Raw genomic sequence first — 22,080 nt, forward strand, 5'->3', positions numbered from 1 at the left:
AACCCCTTTTTTGTAGCTGTTTACCCACAAAATTGTGCACTAAAGCTGTGCTCACCCTGAGAGTTTTACTACATTGGCTTCTAATAAGCAGACAGCTTAGCTGTAGATTCCCCAGACTGAATACCTCTTTCCTGACACATTTTCCCCCAATAAAACTTATTTAATTTGAATATTTAAACCTAGTAGCGATTCCATATGTGCAGGGTAACTACTAAAAAGTTATCTCACAACTCCAGGTAAAATGGCAATTCTGCTGAGGATTTTCCATCCTTTTCATGATAGGGATGCTCACTTGGTTTTTCTACCCAATCACAATTCGGGAGAGGCTTCCCCTCAATTTGGGGAAATAGTGGAACTGTTACTTGGGATTTTCCACTGGGTTTAGTGAACAACAGTAAATGTAGAGCTGGGATCAGCAAGAACCCAGTTTCAACCCAGTTTCCAAGTCCTATGTTTACTGCGAGAAGGTACCGTCAGTGACTAAGATATTTGTCTGCTCATCTTACTCCAAACAAGAACTGGAGCTGTGGAGGGGGGAAAAAACCCCACATACTGTACCATTTACTTCACCACTTTTCACATAGTTTCTTTTCTGTTCTTTCCCTCCCCCTTTCCCTTTATTCCTATTTTAGCCTTTTTCAGTTTTGCGTTCCCCTCTCATTTCCTTTCCTGCAGTTAGCTGCTGCTTTCTCTCCTCTGCATCTGAACATGTTTTCTCTGTGGTTCAATTTTTATTACATTTCATAATTTATAATCTGCCCATCCATATGCCATGCCCCGATAAACCCCAGGGGCTAGGTTGCCATGGTAACGAACAAAAAACAAAAGACCAGGATTTAAGGCTCAGAGCAGCTGGGCAGCAGTGTAGCAGCACCAGGGTTTTGCAAAGGATGACGTGCACAGGTATTAAAATGGGGTGGGGAGGAAAGAAGGGCTCAGCAAAATGTCACAGCCAACTGCTCCTAGCATCAATTGTTCTCCTACCTGACCAGCACCTCTAAATTCCCAACAAAATGGTGGGCAGCTTGTGTTTTTTGGTGCTCCCACTCTGTCTGTCCTCAGTCAGGTCTGTCCACTGTCACCATGCAGGAGCTGAAAGCCAGTTAAGGACAGGCAGAGTGGTGACAACAAAAACAACTCCCACCATTCTGCAGGGCATTTAGAAGTACTGGGCAGGCAGGAGAAAAGGGTTGGCAGAAGGGTATGACCGTGGCCTGGGATGAGAAAAGGGGCATATGCTGACGGATGGGGGCAGGAGAAGGGGCTGGAGGTTGAGGTAAGGCTGGGGATGGCAAAAAGAGGTTCATGCTGGTGGATGGTGGCAGAAGGGGACTCAGAGCTAAAGCAGGGGCTGGGAGAAGGGGTCTAGTGTTGGGGATGGAGCAGACATTTGGGGATAACAAGGGTGGGACAAAGGGGCTGGTGCTTTGAGATGGGTCTCATACTGGGGATGGGGTGGGCAATGGCCACAAGCTGAAGCTGCTGGATTGCACATAAATATATATTTCAATATTATTTATACATTTGGCTGTTTGATGCTAAAAAAATTGTTGATGCCTGCCATACGTTAATTCCACTCCCTCTCTGAAGCCTCTCTGTAAAGTCACTGTCAACTTCATTTGTGGTAAATCCTTGAACCCTCTCATTTCTGTTAGGTTATGTCTCTATGGCAACCAAACTGAAGAGAGGTCAAATTGATACCAAAACTGACCAAGGAAAGACTATTACTATATGAAATAAAGAAAAAACACATTTCCCACAAATGATATAATACTGAAAAATATTTATAAAGTGATAATTGTGTGCTCATAATTATTAACAGGACTGCCACTGATGAACAAGGTCAACTAAACATCCACAGGATATAATCATTGCACACAAAGGGTACATAATGTGATAACTAATATTCAGTGAAACACGTGCTCAAAAGCAAAATCTTTGAAAAAGTAGAAATAACTTATCTTAAAAAAGACTCAAGGGTCCTGACACGGACCATGTTTCGCATGATGCCGTCTCAAGGAACCCAATTGTGAAGTTGTAGTATATTGTGTTAGTCCCTAGAAGCACATAAAAAGAGGTTAAAAACGTCAAACAATGCTAGAAAAATACAGTTAATAATAAAAGTCAGCAAGTAGGGAAGGAAAATGTACTTGTACTTCACTACTTTCGAGTATCCGGTTCAGTGCTGGAATCACTATCTGATTTTGTTGACCAAACTTTGAAATCTGAAGTTCCCAAATGCAGATCATATGATAAGGACACCACAGCGATGCAGATTTGTTTTTACTCTTGTCTTTCAGTACCGAATGGCTCTCTGTTATCCTTGATATTGTAGTATACAAATATTCTTCAGGAGGAAGCAATGCAGGTCATCCATTATTTATTTATTTATTTAGACTGTCTGTCTCTCTCTTCTAAGAGGGTGGAGTTTGTGGTCCAAATTGCACAGAAAACTTTAAGCAAAAATTAATTTTTTATCAGTGTTTTTTTTAAATGCAAATTAAAGGCACGGCTATGGGGGCCACTATGGCTCCCACTATAGCTTGCCTTTCTGTTTCTCACTTTGAGGATTTGTTTCTATACAGCTCTGAATATTTCCATAACATTTTGGAGTGGAAATGTTACATTGATGACATGTTCCTCATTTGGACAAATAATTTGGTTCTCTCTCAAGAATTTTTGCTGTGGCTTAATTCATGTAATTGACATCTTCAGTTCACTGCTTCTACTGATTATTACACTTTCTCCTTTTTGGACATTATGATTAAATTGGAGGGTTCCCACTTTGCCACAACCATATTTAGAAAAGACACTGATCGTAATACCTTGTTACATTACTCCAGCTTTCATCCATGTCATCTGAGAGACAATCTCCCTATTGGACAGTTTTTACTTCTCCAACATTTTGTGTTCTGATTTTTCTGATTTCAAGCAAAAAATTGTTTTGTCTACAAGATTCATAGAGCATGGATACCCCCCTAAAGTTGTTTGAAAGGCATATAAGAGGGTGCTATATGCACATAGAGATCTACTGTTACAACCCTCGCATCCAGATTTGGAGTCTAGACTGGTATGTGCTCTTCCTCATTAGGACAATGCTTTAAGATGAAGCATATCATCAAAGATTACTGGCACGTCCTGCAATCACATACAGTGTTTCAACCATGTCCTCATTTGCTTTTGCATGAGGTAAAAACCTCAAAGATCAGCTAACGCGGTCTTAATTCACTCAGCAGGTCCAGAGATACAATGACCAGACAGGAGGTCATACGAGTTGTGGACACTAATGTCTGCCAGTTTGTTACATTTACCGATACAGTATGTCATTTAATAACAAAAATAAATTTTAAAAAAATATATAAAAAAACAAATTCCATCTCCGATCTAACACAGATTGCTCCACCAAGGGGTTGGGTACATGATTGTGTGTTCTCGCCCCAAACTTTATGTTAGCCACACTATCAGACCCATCTGTACCGTATACATAGTGGCATGCTGGAAGCTCCTCTGGTGCAACACTGGTGCACACAGAATCACAAGTTAGAAGACCTCAAGTTTGTAGTGGTTCAAGCCCTGTTTTTTTTTTTTTTTTTTAAAGAGGTAGAGATTGTGCCCAACAACATTGGAGACTTGAGCAATTGGGACACCGAGGAACCTTCAGGTTTAAATCATGAAGTTAAGTGGTGAGCGCATTCTTATGATTTCATTTTTGCGAACCGTTTTAGGGAAGAGATTGGTAAGTTAGACTCAGGAGAAGGACCTTGGGGTGATGGTGTCCGAGGATCTGAAAGTGAAGAGACAATGCAACAAGGTGGTGGCCATGGCCAGAAGAATGCTAGGATGCATAGAGAGGTGTATAACCAGCAGAAGGAGGTGTTGATGCCCTTCTAAAAGTCTTTGGTGAGGCCCCACTTGGAATACTGTGTTCAGTTTTGGAGAAGCGGTGCAAAGGAAAGCTACAAAAATGGTATCAGATTTACGTTACATGATATACAAGGAGAGACTTGCTAACCTGAACATGTAGACCCTGGAGGAAAAGAGAAACAGGGGTGATATGATACAGACGTTCAAATATTTGAAAGGTATTAATCCGCAAACAAACCTTTTCCAAAGACGAGAAGGCGGTACAACTAGAGGACATGAATTGAAGCAGAAGGGGAGAAGACACAGGAATGATGTCAGGAAGTATTTTTTCACAGAGCGGGTGGTAGATACTTGGAATGCTCTCCCATAGGAGGTGGTGGAGATGAAAACAGTAAAGGAATTCAAAAATGCACGGGATAAACACAAAGGAATCCTGTTTAAAAGGAACAGTGACAGAAGCTTAGCGGAAATTGGGTGGCAACACCAGTAATTGGGAAGCAAAGCCAGTGCTGGCCAGACTTCTACGGTCTATGCTCGGATTGTGACTGGACAGATGCAGCATCAGTAAATGGACAACAAGGCCAATATTGGGCAGACTTCTATGGTCTGTGCCCTGATCATGGTTGAATAGATTTGGATGAGCTGGAGTATAACTTTTCAGGGGCTTCGACATTAACTTCAGAAATTTTAGAACGAGGACAATGCTGGGCAGACTTCTACGGTCTGTGCCCTGAAAATGGCACGGACATATCAAGGTCAGGTATACATATGAAATATCACATACCATGTATAATGAGTTTACTTGTTGGGTAGACTGGATGGACTGTACAGGTCTTTACCTGCCCTCATCTACTATGTTTTTGTTTAGTTTTTGTGCTATTCAGTTTAAATTACTGCCATCTGTTTTCAGCCTCCAATAGTGTCTTTATTGGGGGGGTGTCATGTGCCCTTTTGGATGTTTTAAATTGGGTGGTGTTCACTTCCGGTAAGCCTTGGCATTCCTCCTGTGTTTGAGAAATTATCAGTGAGGTACATTTTCCTTCAATACTGGATGACGTTTGTTATGAACTGTATTTCTGAAAGATTTTTTTTTTTTTTTAGCACTGTTTGAAGTTAACTACTCATATGCTTCTAGGGACAGGCACAATATAATACACCTTCACAATTGGGTTCCTTGAGATAGCGTCTTGTGAAACATGGTCTGTGTCTGGACCCTTGAGTCTAAGTTATTTCGACTGTTTTAAAGTGTTCTTGTTTTGAGCACGTTTTTCCACTGAATATTAGTTATCACATTATGCACCTTTGTGTGCAATGATTATATCTTGTGGACGTTTAATTGACCTTGTTGGTCAGTGGTAGAGCCATTATTATGAGCACACAATTATCACTTTATAAATATTTTTCAGTATTATATAATTTGTGGGAAATGTAACATTCTGAGATTTTTTTTTTTAATTTCATTATTATATGTCTCTATGGTGTGATCCTTCCAGCAGTTACTTTGATGCTTCTCCACTGAAGTACTGGGAGAAAGAAGGAAGGTAAAGGTTCCATGGATGAAGATATTTATTGCTTGATTATATATTCAGCTGTACTTTTTATATTTATATTGTTTACTATTTATAATTATTTATTGTAAATGTTATTGATATTGTAAACTGCTATAATGCTTGGTGAAAAATGGCGTAACAAGTTAATGAATCACACTTGATTTTAAACCCTCAGTCATTTTTCTTGTGTCTATTCTCCAAACTGAACAGTCTTAACTGTATGAATTTAGTTGTTAAGGTGTCATACCAAGCCTTTTGTGGCTCTTCTCTAAAATTTATTTACATATATTTCTTGAAAATTTGTTGACCACAGCTACACACAATAAAGTATAGGCACAACATGGATCAACAAAATAATGCATTCTGATCAGGATTAGTGCATTATATTATGAAATGAAAGTATGTTCATTTTTCCTTCCATCTGCCCATCTATACCATCTGACACCGATGGAAAAGATGATGACATAAATGTGACCAGCAGGTGGCAGCCATAAGCAAAATAAGAAGGGTATTAGTGGGAGTGATAAAAGTGGTGTGATAGGGAACCCACACCCCATCACTCAAAATGGAACAAAGTGCAGTGGCAGCCCAAAAAGCATTGCTACTGGAGACTCGAGGCCCTGTCTACAGCCATCCAAAGAAAAATAGAAACATTGGCCACTGTAAAAGTGGAAAAACTGTCTCTTATCTGATAATTTTCTTTCCTTTAGTCACAGCAGACGAACCCAGGGGCTTGTGGGTTATGACCATCTACCAGCAGTTGGAGATAGAGAGTACCAAACTGAAGTCTGCCCAATGGAACAGTATGCTCTTTGGTCAGTCAGTATTTCTCGTAAAAAGCAGAAGAAATAATAAAATCAACCATTTCTCCCTCCTCACAGAAATGAGGTACAAACCTGTCAACTAGAAGAACTATGCACAGGCAACCAAAGCAAGAAACCTAAGTAGAGAAACACACTGTACTGACTGTGTCAACCTCATGAAAAGGTGGGACTCTGGATTGTCTGGTATGACTAAAGGAAAGAAAATTATCAGGTAAGACATTTTTCCTTCCTTGTCATCAGCAACAGACGAATCCAGAGACTTGTGGGATGTAGCAAAGCAGTCCGTAAACAGGGTGGAAACCAGTCTGCCACAGAAAGAACTGACAACCCGAAGGATGCCTTAGACCTAGCCGAAACCATCAACCAGACAAGGTCTGGAAAACGTGTATCACAAGGACCACTTAGGGGACTTTCAAAGAAGAGAACGAAGAGGAGATGCATCCGGAGGACCAGTGTTGTTCAAAGTACTTAAGTAAAAATAAATGTATATTTTAATTTTTAAGAAAAAAGTACAGTGAAGAACACATTAAAAATTCTACTTAAAAAATGTTATTGCCCAATACTTTGTGAGTAAAAAGTAAAAGTACTCACAACTACAATGACTCCAACTATTATTAACGTTTTTACCCAACAACTTTATTGCTCTACAATTCTATCCATTTGGTTTTTAGTGAAACAACATTTTTGAAAATGACTGTCACTTATGCGAGTGTGCTTGTGAGTCATTAATCCAGCACAGCTAAAAAGGTTCAACAACTACACTAACAGAAAGAGGATTGTTCACTCTTTTGATCAAAAGTTTCTTCAAATCCGGCCAGATTGCAATATTACTGATGACATTTGACTGGGTCTGCAGGTTATGATCAAGGGAATCTCTGAAACACCGACTTCCATCTAGCAAAGAGTACTTCATCATTATTGTTATTATCATCTGCATTAGAAGCTGTTCAGTCTAATTAATCACTTGAATCATCATCTTTATCTTCATTATCATCATCATGCTGTCCAATTACAAGGAAGGCTTTCACGTTAGAATCATCATCTGTTGATATTCTAACAATTTTTCATCCGATCGCACACTCTGAATATTTTTGAGAATTGATGCAAGAACGTCAAATAAGTACATAAGTATTGCCATACTGAGAAAGACCAAAAAGCCCATCAAGCCCAGCATCCTGTTTCCAATAGTGGCCAATCCAGGTCACAAATACCTGGCAAGATCCCAAAAAAGTACAAAACATTTTATACTGCTTATCTCAGAAATAGTGGATTTTCCTCAAGTCCATTTAATAATGGTCTATGGACTTTTCCTTTAGGAAGCCGTCCAAACCTTTTTTAAACTCCGCTAAGATAACCGCCTTTACCACATTCTCTGTCAACAAATTCCAGAGTTTAATTACACGTTGAGTGAAGAAAAATTTTCTCCAATTCGTTTTAAATTTACTTCATTGTAGCTTCACCGCATGCCCCCTAGTCCTAGTATTTTTGGAAAGCGTAAACAAACGCTTCACATCTACCTGTTCAACTCCACTCATTATTTTATAGACCTCTATCATATCTCCCCTCAGCTGCCTTTTCTCCAAGCCGAAGAGCCCTAGCCGCTTTAGCCTTTCCTCATAGGTAAGTCGTCCCATCCCCTTTATCATTTTCGTCGCCCTTCTCTGCACCTTTTCTAATTCCACTATATCTTTTTTGAGATGCAGCGAACAGAATTGAACACAATATTCGAGGTGCGGTCGCACCATGGAGTGAAACAAAGGCATTATAACATCCTCATTTTTGTTTTCCATTCCTTTCCTAATAATACCTAACATTTTATTTGCTTTCTTAGTCGCAGCAGCACACTGAGCAGAAGGTTTCAACGTATCATCGATGACACCTAGATCCCTTTCTTGGTCCATGACTCCTAACGTTGAACCTTGCATGACGTAGCTATAATTTGGGTTCCTCTTTCCCACATGCATCACTTTGCACTTGCTCACATTAAACGTCATCTGCCATTTAGACGCCCAGTCTCGTAAAGTCCTCTTGTAATTTTTCACAATCCTCCAGTGATTTAACGACTTTGAATAACTTTGTGTCGTTAGCAAATTTAATTACCTCACTAGTTACTCCCATCTCTAGGTCATTTATAAATATATTAAAAAGCGGCAGTCCCAGCACAGACCCCTGGGGAACCCCACTAGCTACCATTCTCCATCGAGAAAACTGACCATTTAACCCTACTATCTGCTTTCTATCTTTTAGCCAGTTTTTAATCCACAATAGAACACTACCTCCTATCCCATGACTCTCCAATTTCCTCTGGAGTCTTTCATGAGGAACTTTGTCAAATGCCTTCTGGAATTCCAGATACATAATTTTGTCAAATGCCTTCTGGAAATCCAGATACATAATATCATCCGGCTCACCTTTAGCCACATGTTTGTTCACCCCTTAAAAGAAACGTAGTAGATTGGTGAGAAGATTTCCCTTCACTAAATCCATATCGACTGTCTCATTAATCCATGCTTTTGAATATGCTCTGTAATTTTTTTCTTAATAGTCTCTACCATTTTGCCCGGCACCGACGTCAGACTCATCGGTCTATAATTTCCTGGATCTCCTCTGGAACCTTTTTTAAAAAATCGACGTTACATTGGCCACCCTCCAATCTTCCGGTACCACGCTCGATTTTAAGGATAAATTACATATTACTAATAGCTCCGCAAGTTCATTTTTCAGTTCTATCACTACTCTGGGATGAATACCATCCGGTCCAGGAGATTTGCTACTCTTCAGTTTGTAGAACTGCCCCATTACATCCTCCAGGTTTACAGACAATTCATTAAGTTTCACCGACTCGTCAGCTTCGAATACCATTTCTGGCACCGGTATCCCACCCAAATCTTACTCGGTGAAGACCGAAGCAAAGAATTCATTTAAACTCTCTGCTATGGCTTTGTCTTCCCTGATCGCCCCTTTTATTCCTCTGTCATCTAGCGGTCCAACCGATTCTTTTGCTGGCTTCCTGCTTTTAACATACCTAAAAAAAAGTTTTACTATGTGTCTTTGCCTCCAACGCAATCTTTTTTTCGAAGTCCCTCATAGCCTTCCTTATCAGCGCTTTGTATTTGACTTGACATTCCTTATGCTGTTTCTTATTATTTTCAGTCGGATCCTTCTTCCATTTTCTGAAGGATTTTCTTTTAGCTCTAATTGCTTCCTTCACCTTACTTTTTAACCATGCCGGCTGTCGTTTGGTCTTCCATCCTTCTTTTTTAATACGCAGAATATATTTGGCCTGTGTGGGAATCCTTCAGTCTTAAGGCCAGACAAGCAGACTGCCTCCTTAAAGACTCATCAATCCAGTAGACAGTTGCTCCAATGTAAAATTTCCCATGGGATGATGTGCAGTCTGCTGTGGTAGAGACATATGTCTGTTCAATATGTCTGTTCACCAAGAATTGCTACCAGCTTCAGCTTCATTTCCACTTTAAAGGTGACCCAACTCATCACTGTTCTGTTTGGTTGGAAGCCACTAACCAGTTCAAAAAACACAGGCAACTCCACTGTTCTTATAGGTTATATTCACTGAACAGCAAAATTTAAGATGAGATCATCCATTGTTTGTAATAGCAAAATCCTGTTCCCAGTTTTGCTGTTTTATTTGTTTTACTGAGGAATCGTCATTTACATCTCCCTTCCGCTTTTATTTTTTACTTTTAACTGCAAACATCAAATGTAACTGAGTAAAAGAGGTAAAAACTTGCAAAATTACTTCAGTAAAAGTAACAAATATTATCCTGTACTTATAAGTAAAAGTAACAAAAAACTTAAGTACAGTAACTAGTTACATTTACTTAGTAACTATAGAACACTTCAGAGAACATAACCCCACTCCCATTCTGGCCTTATTCCTCCATCTGCACAGAAAAACTGCAAGATATATCTATACTATACACACATACACACACACACACACACGTAATAACATCAAATATGCTCCTTAACATTGCCATGCAATTAGGAACATAAGCATTACCATACTGAGACAGACTGAAGGTCCATCAAGCCCAGAATCCTGTTTTCAACAGTGGCCAATCCAGGTCACAAGTACCTGGCAAGATCCCAGAACAGAAACACAGATTTTTTTTTGCTGCTTATCCCAGAATATGCAGTAGATTTTCCCAAGTCCATTTTAATAATGGCTTATGGAGTTTTCCTTTAGGAAATTATCCAAACCTTTTTTAAACACCGCTAAGCTAATTTTACTACATTCTCTGGCAACAAATTACACATTGAGAGAAGAAATATTTTCTCCAATTTGTTCTAAATGTACTACTTTGTACCTACATTACGTGTCCCCTAGTCGTAGCATTTTTAGAAAGAGTAAAAAAAAGCATTCACGTCTACGCATTCCACTCCACTTATCATTTTATAAACCTCTATCATATCTCCTCTCAGCTGTCTTTTCTCCAAGCTGAAGAGCCCTAGCCGCTTTAGCCTTTCCTCATAAGGAAGTCATCCCATCCCCTGTATCATTTTCGTCACCCTTCTCTGTACCTTTTCTAATTGCACTATATCTTTTTCAAGATGGGGTGACCAGAACTGCATATAATATTTGAGGTGCAGTCGCACCATGGAGTGATACAAAGACATTATAACGTCCTCATTTTTGTTTTCCATTCCTTTCCTAATAATACCCAACATTCTATTTGCTTTCTTAGCCGCCGCTGAACACTAAGCAGAGGGTTTCAAGGTATCATCAACGATGATACTTAGATCCCTTTCCTGGTCAGTGACTCCTAATGTGGAACCTTGCATCATGTATAGTTCAGGTTCCTCTTTCCCACATGCATCATTTTGCTCTTGCTCACATTAAATGTCATCTGCCATTTGGATGCCTAGTTTCCCAGTCTCGTAAGGTCCCCTTGCAATTTTTCATAATCCTCTTGCGATTTAACAACTTTGAATAACTTTGTGTCGTCAGCAAATTTAATTACCTCACTAGTTAATCCCATCTCTAGATCATTTATAAATATGTTAAAAAGCAGCGGTCCCAGCACAGACCCCTAAGGAACCCCAGTAGCGACCCTTCTCCATTGAGAATAGTGACCACTTAACCCTATTCTGTTTTCTTTATTTTAACCAGTTTTTAATCCACAATAGAGCATTACCTCCTATCCCATGATTCTCCAATTTACTCTGGAATCTTTTATGAGGTACTTTGTCAAATGCCTTTTGAAAATCCAGATACACAATACTGACCGGCTCACCTTTATTCCCGTTTGCTCACTCCTTTCCAAACAATTCTAATTTGTTTTATTGGTTGTTGCTGTTGAGCTGAGATTTGGTTAGTTTTTCCATAAGGACTCCAAGATCCTTATTCTGAGTAGTAACTCCTAAGATGTTTCAACCAAGCTTACCACTGGCAAGATCATATCCTTCATGGCTGAGTTTATGTAATCGCTCAAAACCTTGATTAATACTTCGGATTTTCTCTTTCAGCTCTGTATGTTTTCCATGTAAAACTTCTTCTTTCACCTCATCTTCTGATGGACTGATAACATTCTTATGGATTTCTTAACAAAAAAAGAAAAATATCACTTTAGTTAAACAATAACAACTACCTTAACGATACGTGAAACAAGCCTTAAAGAAATTAACATTAAATGTATTTCTCTTCTGTTTTAAAAATCCTTACATTTCTACTGCAGCTAACATTTTTTTTTTTCAAATGTGGCTTAGCAGCCATGTAAAACTCTGGGTTTGATTCCTAGGCCCAGCTTCTGCTTTTTGGGCCAGAGGAGGGGAGGGGGAAGGAAAGGAAGGATTTGGAGCTACTGAGCAAGAATTTGTAACTGATTCAAGAACTATGGATACATCAGGTTCCAGAGAAACCTGTGGTTAATGATTAATTGCAATGCCTAAAACAAGAGGCTTAAAAAGTGAAGGAGAAAAACAATTCAAACAGCTGTGAGTGGGTGAAGGTTTGTGGAGCAGGAACTAAAAGTGAAGGAGAAAAACTTATATATATATGTTTCTGTGCAAACAGAAGCCGGAACACCTTCTTAAATATGCACTGTATTGTGGGGTGTGGGACATTTTTCTGGAACCCCCATTTGATTTGGCCTGTTTTTGAAAGCACCTTTTTACCAGTTTTTCCCACATGTTAAATTTCATCCCATTCCATTCAATTTTCAGAGAGTTATTTTGCACCGAGACAGCAGATTACACAATAACTCATACATTATAAAAGTAATACCATAAAAAATAATCTGTGAACACATCAAATCATATCCCAATGTGAAAAGAAAGATCAAGAAGCGAGACAAAAGCAACACTAAATCATAAAAAAGCAGGCATCTCTTGTTACCTTTCACTTAGCTTGAATCATCACTTCTTAAATTCAAGGTAGCACTTTGTTATTTACTATTTACTATTTATCCAAGCCTTTCGTGGTAGGCTTGTGAACAGTTTCTGCATTTCCTTATTGCTTTCCTTTTTTGTTTTCTTGGACTCTGTTACTTTACTATTCAATGAAAAGGTGATCCTTTCTACTTCTGAATTTTATATTTACCCCGGGATTCTATATAGCGCGACATAAGTTGCGCACGCAAATCCAGTCATATTCTGGATTTCCACATGCAACTTAATTAACAAGCCAATCAGCATCAATAACTGCCACTTAACCAGCAACTATTGACACTAAGTGGCATTAATTAGAACTTACGTGCAGAACTAAGGGTATTCTATAACATGATGTGCATAAATTCTAAGTCGCATAGCCAAAAAGGGGACATGGCCATAGGTGGATCATGGGTGTTTCAAAAATCTATGCGTGTGGTTATAGAATACACCCGGTCCGTGCGTAATTTAGGCATTGGCATTTACTCCAAGTTTTACCTGGCGTAACAGGTGCTCTGTGTATTCTATAAACCACATGGAGATTTAGGCTTATTCTACAAAGTATGCCTAAATTTATTTTATTTATTGTGAACATTTATATCCCACATATTCCCACCAAATTTAGGTGCACTTTATAGAATATGCCTAGGTGTATTTCGTTTCGGCACACATTTTTTAGGTGTCATATATAGAATCTAGTCCTTAACTCCAACTTCGATTAAAATGGAAAGAATAAAGCCTAAACCAATCAAATGCAAAAAGCACAACTGCCCACAAAAGTACACACAAATGAAACAGCAAGTTATAGGAAACATAACTTTTTTGTAACAAAATGGAAGGAGAAATTAGGCCTTACCTGCTAATTTACTTTTATTTAGTTGCTCCAGACCATGACCTATGAGTGGATATATGTCCTCCTACTAGCAGATGGGGAGACTGAGACAAACTGTGAAGTGCTTACACATGGGGCTGTGGAGCCCTGCACTCCTCAGTATTTCTATTGACAAAACAATGGTGAACAACCCAGGAACAACAGATCCCCCTATAGAGCCCCACAGGGAACCGTAGGATCCAGAACATGAAACAGGAACTGCCCAACGCTGGGAAAGGCGCCGTCCTGCCCAACAGGAGTCGTCCAACCAACTAATTTTCTTTCTTTTTTTTGGCTTTGCTTTTGTGGTCTTTTCATTTTTCTTTGCGTATTATTATTATTATTTTTTTTTTACCAACACCGAGAAAGCCACTTGGCTCCACCTCCTGCTACTCTTCCAGCAGTAAAGACCCACAACAGCTATACACAAGGACAGACTATAACAAAGGGAGGGAACGGGCATGGTCTGGAGCAACTAAAGGAAAGTAAATTAAGAGGTACGGCCTAATTTCTCCTTCCTTAGCGTTTAGCTCCAGACCATGCCCTATGAGTGGGAAGTACCAAAGCAGTACTCATCGATGGCAACAACACAGCCATCCCCCACTACAGAACTCCTGCCCCCAAAGGCAGCCTCTCTACAAGCTTAGACATCCAAACGGTAGTGCTTGACGAAGGCATAGAGGGACGACAAGGTAGCCACCTGCAAATGTCCGCAACTGGAATCAACGTGTGCTCTGCCATTGAGGTCACCTGTGCCCGTGTTGAGTGCGTGCACGGGCCCAAAGGAGCATCCCGGCCACCGAGCAAATAGGCAGAGGAGATGATTTCCAGAAGCCACTGAGAAAGAGTTGCCTTCGAGGCAGCCTTGCCCCTTCACTGACCAGTGAAGATGGCAAAGAGATGAACCAAAAGCTGAAATGCCGCCATCCCTCGCAAACAGCAGCGAAGGGACCGATGCATATCCAACTGGTAGAGATCATCCACAGCATCCTGCTTGGAGAATACTGGGAGAAAAATGGTCTGGTTAACATGAAACTGAGAAACCACCTTATACAAAAAGGATGGAATCAGATGCAAAATCACATGCTCCTCAAGAAAGAGGTTCATGACAGGAAAGGGCCTGAAGCTCCAAGACATGGCAAGCAGACGTAATAACAACCAGAAAAACCACCCTGAAAGATCTTTCAAGATTGCTGACTGCAGAGGCTCAAAAGGAGGTCGCAGCAATGTCAAAAACACCAAATTGAGGTCCCAAAGGCAGAATGATGGACTGCACAGGCGGATGAAACCAACGAACTCCTTGAAGAAAACACGTGATATTCAGATGCGTGGAGAGGGAATGATTCTGGACACGCCCTTGAAAGACCAACAGGGCTGCCAATTGCACCTTCAATGATGAAAGGGCAACACTGCACCTTCAATGATGAAAGTGCCAACCCCTTCTGCAACCTATCCTGGAGGAAATGCAAAACCTCCACGCCAGAGAACGCCAAGGCAACACACAGTGGTCCAAACACCAGTCCTCAAATAGGCACCAGACCCAGATATAGGCCAGCAATGTGGAACATTTCTCCTTGCACTCAAGAGCATAGAAATAACAGCAGAGGAATACCCACACTTCAACAGATGCGCCCACTCAAGAGCCACACCATAAATGAGAATCGAGTACGTCTGGCATAGCCACGGGACCCTGCAAGAAAGAACCAGAGGGGCCGGTTGGCCAATAGCCTCACCAGACCCCAGTACCATGGACGATGAGGCCAGTCAGGTGCAACGAGGACCACTCGGCCCCCGTGAGCATCTATTCGCTGAAGGTCACGACCCACCAGGGGTCACAGGGGAAACATACAGCAGCCTGTGATACAGCCATGGTTGGACAATAGCATTGAGGCCCTCTAACATCGGCTCCATCTGGTGACTGAAGACCCACACCACCTTGGTGTTCTTGGCCGTCACTATGACAGCCATATTCGGAGTACCCCACCTGCGGACTGCAGAGATGCCTCCACGGAAAGGGACCATTCCCCCAGATCTAGAAGGGTCCGACTGTGGAAATCCGCCTGCACATTTGAAGCACAGGTCACTTGTGCCGAGATCTGAAGATGAGTCTCCGCAAAGGAGAACAACTTGGTCACCTTGAGCGTCAAGTTCTGACTCCTGGTTCTCCCTGACAGTTCACGTACACTTCCGACATGGCATTGTTGGAGAGAACCCAGACCACCTTGACCTCCAGCAGGGGCCGAAAATCCTCCAGAGCCAGACGAATGGCCCAGGTTTCCAGATGACTGATGGACCATCAAATCCACAGTAGCGGAAGAACAACAAAGTCCCACGAGAGGTACAAGAGGTAGAGGACAGTAGGAGATGGACAATGGCTTCCAAAGGAGAAACCAGGAGGACTCAAAAGTTCAAAAACACAATTTATTGATGAATGAGGACTCGACGCAGTACTGTGTTTCGGCCAACAGGCCTACTTCAGGAGTCTGAAATACTTTATCTCATGAGCAAAACACGTGATTGCCCAAACATGACAATGAATACCAAAAGGATATGGGAAATGGTCTTGAAAAAGACCTTTGGTAACACTTCAGACCGTTTTATAGACGGTACTTCGTAAACCTTTAGAGAGCATTTAGACTCGTTGTTATATTTGGAGCATCAAGACTCCTGCAGTGACCAACTGTCCTGTGCCAGCTGACCGAGGCAGTGCGTCCCCCCAACTGAGAAGGCTAGCATCCATCTCACCAAGACCCAGTCCAGAGCCTCCAGAGGCATGCCAGTCAAGAGCCGAGTTGGGTCCAACCACCAGAATAGACTGTCCTGAACAGGCTAGGACAAAAAGAGCAGGGTCCAAAGGCCCCCTGATATCGGCGACCAGCGGGAAAGCAAGGACCAATAAAGTGGGCGTATGAGAGCCCTCACCCACAGAACCACTGATTGTCGCCACCATGAACCCAAACACCTGCAAGATGCCCCACACAGATGGAGGATGTTGACCCATCAGTCCCCACATTTGTGTGTGAAGCTTCAGCATCCAGGCCTAAGGCAGGAAACCTTTGCCCAATGCTGTATCGAACCACATGCCCAGGTACTCCAGGGACTGGATGAGCTACAGCTGACTCTTGGCTATGTTGACCACCCACAACAAATACACAACCTGGGCTGTGACCCACAGGCTCTCCTCATAAGACTTGGCTCAGATCAGCCAAATTGACCAGGTAGGGGTTGACCAGCACCCACTCCTTGAAGAGGTACGTTGCCACAACCACCATCACTTTGGCTAACCTAAACGGAAGAGCCCAGAATTGGAACTTATGATGATCCGGATGTATGGGAACGTGGAGGTAGGCCTCAGAGAGGTCCAATGCTGTGAGAAAGTTGCCCTTGTGCACTGCTACAATGACTGATCTCAGGGACTCCATGAGGAATGAGGAGACCCGGAGGGCCCTATTGACGCCCTTGAGGTCCAAGATGGGACGAAAGGAATCCTCCTTCTTGGGAACCACAAAATAGATGGAATACCTGCCAGAACCTCTCTCTTCTGGAAGAACTGACATGATGGCCCACAACTCCAAAAGATGGTGCAACATCACCTGAACTGCCAGCGCCTTCATCAGCGAGTCACATGGGGGACAGAAAGAATTGTTCCCACACAAGGGCAACAGAACTCCAGAAGATAACTGACGAACAACAAGTCTAAGACACACTGGTCAGATGTGATGTAGACCCACGCTCGGTAAAATGCTGCAAATGATCCCCTAGTGGGAGGCCCCAAAGGATGGGTCTGTAGACCTTCAATGGGCAGGCCGAGAAGCTCCCAAGGACCTGAGAGCCCCATCACAGCCTCTATGACATCCCCCCATAAAAGGCCTGAAAAGGTTGAAACCGAGCCCAACCTCACCCCTGGGTTGACCCAGCAAAATGTGAAAAACGGGACCGGCCCTCCCAGGAACGACCACGAGGAGACGAGCGAACACAAAGCTCCAGCAAATGCGGCACCTTGGACTCACCCAAATCCTTTACCAGCTTCTCGGAACCTCCCCAAAAAGGGAGGAACCCCGAAAGGGCAACTGGCTGAGGCGAACCTTGGACACCATATCCGCCGCCCACAAACAGAGCCACAAAAATCAACAGTCCACCACAGAAAGCGCCAGATTCTTAGCTGAGACCCAAACCAAATCGTAAAGGATACCTGACAAAAAGGCCATACCCACCTCCAAATTAGCCAAATCCTCCGACACTTCCCTCAGAGCATCCGGAAGATTCTCGGCCCAATGAACACAAGCCCTAGCCACATAACCGCCACAAATGGCGGCTTGCAAGGTCAAGGCAGAAACCCCAAAAGGAGCACTTGAGAGCTACCAGGCGCCCATTCTTAAGATCATTTAGAGCTGCTCCGCCTTCCACAGGCACCGCTGTCTTCCGTCACTGCCATAACCAAGGAATCCACCTTGAGCACCCAAAAATGGCCCTGCTCCTCCAGTGGCAAGCAATATAAAACGAGCCATCGTTCACACCATGCACAACGGAGCATCTGGCTGCTGTCACTGAGCCTTCATAAGCTCCTTAAGATTTTCATTGTATGGGAACACCTTAGAAGGCTGGCAGGTACCCTTGAGAACCAGATCCCCTTTGCAGGGAGTCACAGGTTGCTCCTTCTGCAACCCCAGACAAAGCAACACTTGGTAAGTTAACCCGAGGAGCTCCTGCGAGCAAAAAAACCAGACCACTGAAGGATCCTCCCATACAGACAACTCCAAGTACTGTTCCAAGACTCCACGGGCCCACTCATCCTCCTTAACAAACTCCTCCTCCAACAGTGAAGGAGTGGGGAGGTCCTACAGCGCCTTTTCAACAGACAAAACCTGGTGGGGCTGTTTAGTGTCCAAAGCCACCCCCCCCCGCTACCGAGGTCTCGCCCACATCCTGAGGTGGGCTAGTACCATGGCACTTAAGACAATAAGCCTGATGCAAGAGGAGGACAAACTCGGGGGGAGAACTGGGGGGGGGGGGGGGGGGCACCAAACCATCCAAAATCAATGGTGCTGATGAAAGGCTCACTCCTGACAAAGGTAGTGCCCAAGTCTCAGAGGGGAGGTGAAGTGGATGAAGAAAACCTTTGCAGTAACAAGTAGAAGGAGCAATCAGGATCTTTAGAGGAGCACTAGAGACAAATCAGCTGTATGAAAGTTAATGACAAATGTAATTTGATAAAGCTTGTGAATATGAAAACTCCCTACAGAGACTCTTTCAAAATTAATAAAATCTATCCAATGGCTTTCTGTCAGAAGTAGGAAGCCACTATTGATTTAACCATCACAGCTAAACATTTCACTCTTGTTTTCAATTAGAAGTTTTTTTGGATTTCTGCATCTTATGAAGCATTAATGCACTAATAGCCATATGCATGCAATGCCATATTATCTTTACTGAATTGGTCTTATTTTTGAGAAAAGATTTCTTTTTTGGAACAAAACCTAGTAAAAGCATATAACTTTTAAAGCTGGCACTTAAGCATATCATGTTTGCACCAGTGAGGGCCAAGGAACAGTTGCTTCCCTCCTACAAAGATAAAGCCTGGCACCCATATTAAAATCAACATAGGCATTTCAACAGAAATATTACCATTCTCTTCTCAAAAAGAAGATATGGCCCCAATATTAATGAGAAGTGGGACTGTGTAAAAGGTGGAAAACGTGAATAAAGATACCTTCTGTTCTGCTCACGGTGTCTAAAAGAATGTTATATTCTCTAGTTTTTTCATTATGATGTTTGAACTCTCTCCATAGTTTATCGAGTTCCTCATCAGAGAACTTCCCAGAGGACTTAGCCTAAAAAATAAAAATCAATAAGAAAAAAAATGTTGATATCATCTTTTCATGTGCATGGGAGACTGATCTTTTTGCTATGAACTACACAAAGGGAAGATACTAAGCCATTCACTTGGGAAGAATTGTGTAGTTCACAAGAGTTTTCACACTAGCATCGAGGTGGGCATTTGCAGTTCAAGCATATCTTGACCAAAATCAGAGGTTTTTTTTTCTCACCAAAGAAAATTTATACACAAAAGGGAAAACTATGGGATTTAATTAAAGTTTAAATTGTTATCTTCATTTCCATGCAAAGCTGTATAGCAAACAGAATGCCAAGTGACTTCAATCCTTATGAAAGCCTTATCTTACTGTAAAATGGATCTTGTACTGAACAGAACAGGCAAACTATATTGCTCAGTTTCAATATTCCATTTTATAAACTAGCTGACAGACAATTCAAAGTTTTACTGTGTATATACCCGGTTCCATAACTTGTTCAGTCTGGGGTCATCAAGCACATCATTTTCAGTCCCATCGTTAATGTAGTTGCTTACCACCTGGGTATCCTTCTTGCCATCCAAGCCATATTTGGCTAAAATCACTTAGTTGAGAAAGAAACAGGAGAAGGGTGTGAGAACAATACAAGTGAAACAGCACTAACTTTATGAATAAAGATAGCAGTATTTCTCTATGGTAATTGTATCTCGTAACTTAGCATAATTTTCTTGAAATATATGTAGTTTTATACAATTGACTCATTTGTAAAGCTAGCAGCAATTTGAGCAAAAGCTGCATCTTCTATAAGGTCGTAGAAAGAATACTTTCTCCCCAATTGATTTCTTGGACTTGAACCAAAGTTTAATAAATTACAGGAGAGATATTCATGAACCACTAACTATTGTCAACAGCACTTTCCTTGGGGCAATATTTCCAAATGGACCAGTTTTTCATACACACACAATCAAAAATAAAAGTTGATTGGGGAAAACTTTCATTAAATTTACAGTTAATTGAGACCAATTAAAGCACAGGAAATCAGAAAGTTAAGTTGAAATATATTATACTAGGAGCAAAATTGATGAAAATCTTTTGTGGAAAAGATTCCAGCAGGATTGGTCTTAAGTTGAAACTGTGGATTTTGTTAAAGAACGGATTGAGTTTAGTGAGACAATTTTAAATGAAATTGCTCCTAAACAATTGAAGAATAAAATTATTCATCAGAGCAATAAATGGTTTGATGCAGAATTGTTGGCTATGAAAAAAACTTTGTAGAAGACTGAATGTAAATGGTTTAAAAGTGTAGATATTGAAGTAAAGAAGGAATGGGGAGATTAGCTTTGCAAAAATATAAGGAAGCCCATAAAACTGAAGAGGAAGTCTTATTATACAAAGAAGATTGGGTTAGATGTTTCTAATACCAATCCTATTCAATACTCTCAGCAGGATTCAGATAATGTTTCCTTCATTAACCCAACTAGCAATTTATTTTCAAACTAAAATTAGCAATATGAGCGCATTATTTGAAAAAAACTGATCATCTGGTTAACCATATTACGAATTATCAGTCAGTCAGGAATTCCTGGTAATAGTATTTGTACTGATTTTTTTTCCAATTGATTGGTCTTTATTTCATTCATTATTTTCTAAATACTCCACCTACAAGGATGGGGCTGCGCTCAGCATACAGAGATGGAATAGTTGATGCCGTGCTCAACATGCCATCAGGGAACGGCACTCGCATAACAAGACAGAGCTGCACCCAAAAGGCAGAGACATCAAGAAAAATTTTTATTTTGGGAGCATCTTGTTTTAGTTTTTAAAGGAGATTAGGGTCATTTGCATAGCATTAAATAGTCTCTGTGCTGCTTTTCCCTGGATTTAGCCCAAATAGTAGTTTGAATTGCTTGTGCCTTTCTTAGGAACAAGTCCTTCAAATAGGATAGTTTTGTAAATACCATGACAAGAATGAACCTCACTTCTAAGCCAGGGTATGTGGAGTAAGATCTCAGTCTCTCAAATTTACTGCTAACACTTTCTGTGTGGTTAGATGAACCTTTTGAGCAAGCTGAGCAGGGCCACTGAGAGGCGAGAGGTGGGGGGGGAAGGGCGAGGTAACTCCAAGCTCTGCCTCTAAGGAGGGCCCCGCCCGGTGTTGGCAAGGCTGATTGGTCTCCTGCTCCTGTGTGTTGGGTTATCACATTAACTCTAGTCTGCTGGCTACAGGTCCTTCTTCCTGCCTCGTCCCGCCTCCTGTGTGAAGTACTTCCTGTTTCTGCATAGATGGGAGGGAACACGGCAGGAAGAAGGACCTATGGTGGCAGTGTTAATGTGGGTCCCAGCACACAGGAGCAGGAGACTAAGTAAGCAAGCAGGCCTAGGGGAAGGGGGGACCTGCACGGGGTGGGGTGTATGGGAGTGTTTACCCCGGGCCTGCCTTTGTCTCTCAGCTGCCCTGAAGTTGAGTGTCTACCTGTATTATTTTAAATTTATTAAGGAAAATGTAAAGCATCTTTTATTTTTTTTGGCAACTGGCTTGTTTTTAGCTTCTTTTGACATATGCTGTGCTATAACTTGGGGCATTCCATCCCTACCATCTTTGGTTGTTAAAGAGTTTTGGAAGTATGTTATATATTTCATATCTTAATTTAAATTAAGATATGAAACAAATAACATACTTACAAAACTCTATAACTCTTTTATTCTATGTTCACCCCCCTCTTCCCCTCTCCCTCTATTCCTTGCTCTTTATATCCACGGTTCCCTTTCTA

General features: G+C 41.5%; 1 protein-coding gene across 1 annotated transcript in view; it reads right to left on the minus strand.

Moving 5' to 3' along the window:
- LRPAP1 (LDL receptor related protein associated protein 1) overlaps positions 1–22,080 on the minus strand; it is a 53,469-nt gene that overhangs the window by 20,326 nt on the left and 11,063 nt on the right. The window contains exons 3-5 of the mRNA XM_030191144.1: positions 19,792–19,913; positions 19,210–19,330; positions 11,647–11,802 (exon numbers count right to left, since the gene is read on the minus strand). Coding sequence (XP_030047004.1) covers positions 11,647–11,802; positions 19,210–19,330; positions 19,792–19,913 — 399 coding nt within the window. The remainder of the gene's footprint in view (positions 1–11,646; positions 11,803–19,209; positions 19,331–19,791; positions 19,914–22,080) is intronic.

Source organism: Microcaecilia unicolor, chromosome 2 (assembly GCF_901765095.1).
Source record: "Microcaecilia unicolor chromosome 2, aMicUni1.1, whole genome shotgun sequence".
NCBI lineage: Eukaryota > Metazoa > Chordata > Amphibia > Gymnophiona > Siphonopidae > Microcaecilia > Microcaecilia unicolor.